Here is a 7,534-nt window from a genome sequence, read left to right as displayed (position 1 = left end):
GTCAGGGGCCTGGGTCCTACTTGGGAGGCCTGTGGTTGAGAAGACCCCCCTCTCCTGCTCTTCTAAGGGTTAACAGAGTCCTGAGCCAACAGGGCCAGGATAGGAAGGGGCTCCAGGAAAGGGGAAGGATATCTTGCCTTTTTATCCGGGTTACAATGCTGAAAGTGAGCCAGTTGGGGGAGGAGCTGGAGCCTGAAAACAACCGCCCCCAAATAAAATTATGAATGGGCTGCCTCTACAACAATACTGAAGGTGTGGGGAGGGGGGAGCATTGGGTCTGTTGACAAGCAGCAAGGTCAGGGCCCCCGCCAGCACCGTAAACAAGGACTCACAATGCCCTCCTTTCCTCCAGGAGCCAGCTCCTCTCCTGGCCCTGGTCCCCTGGGCCTCGACCTGCTCTGTCCCTCATCCTTGCAGGAGTCTGTCACTGAAAAGCCACTGTTACTTCCTCAGGGAAAGGCCCAGCCTTTTGTGAGCTCTTACTTCCTCCTCCTGTGGGAACCACTCTTGGGGCTGTGACATCTGCTTCAAGGCAGCTTTCTCAGGGGGCCCAAGGTGGGAAAAGAGGAGGGGTGCTGGCTGCAGGGCAGGGGGGCTGCAACCTGTCTGGGCTGGGATTGTCATCACGAGGCCTGAGGAGGGAGAACAATGAGGGGAGCCCCAGGGCCCCCCCTCGGGGTAGATGCTGGTGCAAGCTTCCTCTTCCCACAAGCCTGCTCTTTTGTGTGTGTGTTTATTGGGGGGTCAGGGGAATTCTTTTGTTTGCTTTTGTTTCCCTTTTTTTTTTTTTTTTTTTGGTTTGGCCTTTGGTTAGCCCCAGGCTCGGACTAGGGAGTGTGGAGGGGCAGTGATGCCACCAGAGTTCTTTGGAGAACTCTCTGAAGGAGTGGACAGAGAGCTGGCATGGGAAGGAAGGTAGCGATGGCTTTTGTGGGGGAGAGGTTGTGTGGGGTGAGTTTTAGGGTTTCATGGGCCAGAAAAGTAAGATGCTGGGACATAGTCACCAGATGCTTTTATGACCTATAAACCCTTTGAGCTGTGTGTGTGAGGCATCTGGGTAGTGCAACTGAGACCCTTAGCAAAAGCCACACACAAGATAAGTGCTTGATGACTAGCTGAAGGCCATGTGGAGGGGTGCAGGGCCAAGAGCTCTATCTTCAGGGGTATCCTGGAGTCTGTGACTTAGTCACTCCTTAGTTCCATGCTTGGGTCCAAGGAAGCCCTGCCAACATTCTACTGTATATGTCACCACCTGTGCTCCCTGTGGCTGGGACATACATGGTAGACTGATCAAAGAACACCCAAGGGAGCCCAGAGAAGTCGCACCACTTGGGAGAGAGACTGTTTTGATTTTAGTTCTCTACAAGAGCTCAGGATGCTGAGAAGCTTAGCTATGATGAGAGCTCCATTTTCTAGAAAAGCTTCCAGCCCCCATGAAAAGAGTGGCAGGAGTCAGAAGAGCAGTTGCCCCTGGTTGCAAAGTTCAACCTGACTTTCCTACCAGCTGAATGTAGGCAAGTTTTCTACCACGCACTGAAGCTTATATAGATGCAGTGTGGACATTTCCATTCTCTTGAGCTCGTATCTGAGAGGACATGCATAAGTAATTAAGGTGAAAGGAGCAGTCCTTTTTGGTCCTTAGGGAACAATTTAGAAAGATTGCCCAGGAATTATCTCTGAAAAATTGGAATGGGAGACCTCGACTTCCTTAGCTGAAGTGCCCGTGGTTTCTGGGAATGCCTCAGCTTCCTTCCAGAGCTGTGAGTCTTAGCTCTAGCTGCACAGTAGAGTCACATGAGAGGAAAGGCCAAATATCAGATAGCCACTCTGGAAAAGAGTTTGGTAGTTGTTTCTTAAAGGATCAAACATGCAGCTATCAGGTGACCCAGCAATTGCACTCTGTGGGCATTTATCCTAGAGAAATAAAAAGTTATATTCACATGAAAACCTGTACATGAATGTTCTAAGCAGCTCTACCCATCATAGCCCCAAAATGGAAACAACTCAGATGTCCTTTGATGGGTGACTGGTTAAATTAAACATGGTATGTCCACACCATGAGTTACTGGTCAGTGACAAATACAGTGAGTTATCCACATAGGCAACAATTTGGGGGCATCTCAAGGGAATTATGCTGAGTAAAAGAAGCCAATTTCAAAAGCCAGTTTCAATAGACTGTCTGATTCCATTTGTATCATTCTCAAAATATCCAAATGTTAGAGATGGAAAACAGATTCGTGGTTGCTAGGGCAAGGAACAGGGATGGTGGGTGAGGCTGTAAAGGGATGGTATGTGAGAGCCTCATGGTGATGGAATGGCGCTGTATCTTGATTGTGGTGGTGGTGGTCACACAGATCTACACATGGGCTAAGACTGCATAGAACCACATGCGCGTACCTATAAAACTAATGAAATCTGAAGAAGTTCTGTGGATTATACCAATGTCAATGTCTTGGACTGGATATGGTCCTGTGGTTACAATGACATTATCACTGATAGAAACAAGCTGAAAGGTACACAGGACCTCCTGTACACTGTTTTGCAACTTTCTGTGAATCTATCACTGTTTCAAACTAAGAAGTAAAAACTACAATCAGAAATGAGACATTCTGGGCTTCATCTCCACCAGTGTCAGGTGATTGTCAAGCAGACACATAAGACAAGATCAAGACCTGACTAATCCAAGGAGACACTGGTAGTTCATTTCTTTAAAAATTTTTTTAATTTAAATTCCATTAGCCCTCTCTTCCTTGGCGCTGCCTGCGGAGGTGGCAGCCATCGATTGCTGGGCATCATGGCTGCCCTCAGACCTCTGGTGAAGCCCAAGATCATTAAAAAGAGGACCAAGAAGTTCATCCGGCACCAGTCAGACCGATATGTCAAAATTAAGCGCAACTGGCAGAAATGTAGAGGCATTGACAATAGGGTATGCAGAAGATTCAAGGGCCAAATCTTGATGCCCAACATTGGTTACAGGAGCAACATGAAAACAAAGCACATGCTGCCCAGTGGCTTCCGGAAGTTCCTAGTCCACAACGTCAAGGAGCTTGAAGTGCTGCTGATGTGCAACAAATCTTATTGTGCAGAGATTGCTCACAATGTATTCTCCAAGAACTGCAAAGTCATTGTGGAAAGAGCAGCCCAGCTGGCCATCAGAGTCACCAATCCCAGTGCCAGGCTGCGTAGCGAAGAAAATGAAGAGACAGCTTATGTGCGTGTCATATTTGTGTTAATAAAACCATAAAACTACAAAAAAATAAATTCCATTAGCCAACATATAGTATGTCATTAGCTTCAAATGTAGTGTTCAATAAGCTATCAGTTGCATATAACACCTAGTGCTCATCACACCACATAGACAGTTTATTTCTTACAGTGACAGTGAAAAGAAGAACAAAGGGTGCCATTTCCTAAAGAGCCCTGTCCACCATGCCAGAAGGACAACATGGAGACAAAAGGGGCCAGATGACCGCAGCAGGGGATGTGGGCCAGTCTCCTACCAGCTCCTCCCAGGCTCCCATCCCTGGACTGCCATCCCATCACAATCTGTCTTGCCAAGACTCAGACGAGCTGAGCCTCACATTTTGCCTGCATGGCCTATGTGGACCTGTGCAAGGTTGCTAGGGTACCATTTCAAAGCCCCTTTTCCACTGCTCTTTCAGAGTGGGCCTAGGCATCCAATAGTGTAAAAAATCTCCCTGTATTCCATCAGTAAGCTGGGATTGGAAGCCCAGGTCAAGCTCTGTAAGCCGAGGGCCAGAGGTTTGCATTCTGACTCCACCAGCGCCATGCGCTCAGGCAATTCAGTCTCTGATTGGACCTCCTCACCTATAAAAGTGGGGATGGCTAGCCTAAAAGGAAAGCCACTGGTTGTAAGGTTAGGGACTTGCTCCTTGGGACATTCCTGTACTTGCTATTATGAGCACAACCTCTTCCTTGCCAGAGAAGTTCTTAGGACAAGCAAAAGTCACCCTCAGTGAGCACAGGTGCCCATGAGGCCTTCTCCCAGACAAAAGCAGGTTAACGACAAAGCATGAAGAGAAGGGGTGCTTTGGACCGAACAGGGCACCTGCTAACATATGCCACAGCTGTGTATCCATGCATAGACACTTCTAGAGCAATTCTTCTCTTAGACCAAGAGAGTCTTTGCATACATACACACAGACCTAAAGGAAGAATATCATTGTCTTCACCTAAACATGGAAACAAATTAAAATGACATCCCAGATCCCAGGTTATAAGCTTTCTCCTTCATTCAGTGAATTCATTTGTTCTTTCACTCATTCAACCCACAAACATTTTAAATGTGCCTCATAATTATTTGGTATTCTTTAATCAACTCTCAACTTCTCATTTGGAACTGTGTGCTCAGGCTTGAACTCTGGGCCGTCCAGAAAGCCCCAAATACTTACTTGATATTAGTTATCGGGGTCTGAAATATACAGAAGTAATCAAGAGCACTAATAAGGCTGGGGGCTGGGTGAAGGAGAGCAGAGGACTAGACCTGGGATATCTAGGGAGGCCTGAGTCCTCCTAGTTGAACAGTAGCCTTTGTAGAAGACTCTCCAGAGCCTTTCCTATGTAACATGCACTGTGTATCCCCAGGATAGAGATGTAGCCATAGGAGTTTCCCAAACCCACCCCAACTCAGAGCATTTCATGCGATCCTTGGGATGCTCTTTGGGAAATGCAGTCCGATGCCAACGACAAGATCTGCTGGAATAGGGAGGGTGACTCTGGGTGTCAGGAGAGGCCAGGCTCATGTCAAGAACAGACAGGTCAGGCAGCCAGCCAGGTGAAGGGCAAGGGACTGGTAAAGGAAGACAGAGGGTCAGTTAGGAAATTTTTATAGGATTTGGGACAAATGACCTAAAAATGACAGGGAGATATCCTGTCTATTTAGAGGAGGAGACTATTTTTTCCCCCTGGGGTCTGGGGGACTTGGGTACAAGGGTTAGAGAGAAAGCCTGGCTTAAAAGGGGTCAACTCAGGAAGAACCAGAAAAGGAGCGTAAATGTCACAGCTGTTAGAGACTGAGATCCTGGGAGAGAAGGGACAGCTCCAGGTTAGATGCAGAGAGTTCCTCAGTTGAGGAGCTTCTAGACAGCTCAGGTGGCCTGAGGCCTGACTTCCCCTGACCAGAATCCTCCCTTCCTGGTCAACCTGTCTCCCAGGCAGTACCACAAACGCGAACATCTGCCACCTAGTGGCAGAGAAAAATGCTGCACGACAGTGGATTTGCATACTGCAGAAGTACACTTTCACAGATTTCACGTGGATAATGGAATCTTATTTAGTGCAAGGCATCTGCTGCATAATTATAGGTTGCTGATATGTTCCAGATGATAACATCAGTACATTTGGGAATAGGACTGCTTACTCCCAGAGCTTCACACTCCCGTTCATCCTTCTGTATTTAGGCCCTTGGATTCACAGGAACCTGAAAACTCTCAGGAGAGGGCAGGTCGGAGTCGATGTCCCAAGACCCCCCACCAATTCTGGGGTCCACTCAACGAGGCTGTCTAGTCTTTGTTGTCCTCCAGAGCCCCCCTGGGTGGTGAGTATATCTGCTTCTAATACATGTCTGAGTTAGGAAAAGGCCTACTTGGTGCTGGGCTCTTTCTCCATGAAAATTGCCCAATTAGAGTTGAACTATCAAACTATATTTCCACTGTGGGATACTAGGAGACTTGAAGGCCCTTCAAGTTTCTAGTTCCTAGGTTTTAGTCTCAGTTCTTTGCCAGTGTATTAGTAGCTGTTCTTTGTGGTTAACCACCAGGAGATGTGGCTCTTCTCTTTGGTTTTGCCACTGGTGAAAGCATAGTGTGAAATTCTAGTCATAGTCAGTGAGGAGACTTGCTTCCTCACCTGCCTAGCTGGGCCTCAGAGAAGTGCCTCCTATTCCAAATCTCCTTCACTGTGCCTTAACCAACAATATTTCATTCATTTGTTCATCCATGCTTTTATTGCATGTCTACCAGGAGTGGGGTGCTGGAGAAAGGATAGTGGTCATGAGAAAGTACAAAAGCAGTTAGATCTACGGTGCTAGAAGTCACACTGGAAGTATGCCCAGTTATGGGGGCTTGGTGCAAATGTACCCAACTAGGCCTGGGTGACTATACAGGGTTCCCAAAGAAATTGACAGCCTAGATGACACTATAAAACATGAAGAGCAGCCAGGCACACAAAAAGCTGGGGAAGGAGAGAAAAGATTGTCAAAGTCGGCTCTGGCCAGTTATCTACAGAGTTGAGGAAGAGTAAGAACTACTAGGGGCCTGGTCTCATGCGTAGAGTCCAGAGGCTGACATGAGCAGCAGTCCTTATGTTCCCCTTGGAACTGTAGGCAAGTCTTAAGGTGGGTCTCAGGGAAGTCTAGAAACCTCACTTGAATGGCCCAAACTCTTTAACGGCCTTGAACTTCAATGTATCTCTTAAGAATCTTTTGGTCTGGGAGTAATACAAGATTTGGTAGGACATTTGGGACTTCTCCAGAAAGACTGGGTTTCTGAAATGGAATGGAAATTTGGGAGGGTAGATACATTGATGGCTTCTCTAGTACCAGGCTAGGTGGGTAAACCAAAGACACAGTCATCTGGATGAAGTAGGCAAAGGAGATCTTTGCATATAAGAAATATGCACATACAAGAGTCTGAAGTGGGGGTCAGAATGTTGGATTTGGTGACCTAGGAACTTGACTCCTAATAACGAGTTTCCTCCCTTAAATTTCTTTTCTTTTCTTTTTTCTTTCTTTTTTTTTTTTTTAAGATTTTATTTTAGAGACAGAGAACGTGCACAGGCAGAGGGAGTGGCAGAGGGAGAAGCAGACTCTCTGCTGAGTGGGGAGTCCAATGTGGGGCTCAATCCCAGCACCCTGGAATCATGAATTAAGCCAAAGGCAGACACTTAACTGACTGAGCCACCCAGGCACCCCCCTCCCTTAAATTTCAATGACTTCTTTTTTCCATTGGTTTTGGTTTACTCATTTATAAAAATATGAAGATTTGGCCTAAAAAATATTTTTCTAAAAAAAGCAAACATAAATTTATTCTTTCACAGGTGTAGGCTGGGTCAAGATCCCTGTGAAAGGGGAGAATCTTTGCCTTTTCCAGCTTCTGGAAGCTGTAGGAGTTCTTTGGTTTGCAGAAGCAGCCCTTGAATCTCTCCCTACCTTCACATGGCTTTCCTCTCCTCTATTTTCCTCTTCTATCTCTTATAAGAACACGTGTCATTTGACTGGCTTAAAAATCTTAAAGAACAATCCATGGAACAACTTGGAACAATCCATGATTGTGAATCAATGCCTTATCACTGTGTTCTTTTATCTGCAAATCTTTCCCTTCCTCCCTCCCTCAGAGCAGCAGAAGATCTTGCCCAGGATACCATTGTCACACTCGTCCACTTCCTGCATGGTGTCTCTAACATCCATCACTACATCCATAATCTACAGTCACGAAACTGATGTCTCTCTGGTATACACACATCGCACTCCAAGAAGCTGTAAGTCTTACCTTTGCCCCACTGGAAAATCAGAAAG

General features: G+C 46.5%; 1 protein-coding gene across 1 annotated transcript; it reads left to right on the top strand.

Annotated features, from left to right (window-relative positions):
• The first annotated feature begins 2,766 nt into the window (after nucleotides 1-2,766).
• On the top strand, nucleotides 2,767-3,244 carry LOC129523202 (60S ribosomal protein L32-like). Its single transcript, XM_055345815.1, has one exon. It carries the CDS (start codon nucleotides 2,795-2,797, stop codon nucleotides 3,242-3,244), a length of 450 nt encoding a protein of 149 aa, XP_055201790.1. The 5' UTR covers nucleotides 2,767-2,794.
• The last annotated feature ends 4,290 nt before the right edge of the window (nucleotides 3,245-7,534 follow it).

The sequence above is a fragment of the Nyctereutes procyonoides genome, unplaced genomic scaffold, assembly GCF_905146905.1.
Source record: "Nyctereutes procyonoides isolate TBG_1078 unplaced genomic scaffold, NYPRO_anot_genome, whole genome shotgun sequence".
Classification (NCBI taxonomy): domain Eukaryota; kingdom Metazoa; phylum Chordata; class Mammalia; order Carnivora; family Canidae; genus Nyctereutes; species Nyctereutes procyonoides.
Note: the sequence above shows the minus strand (reverse complement) of the source record. Positions and strands in the feature narration are given on the sequence as shown.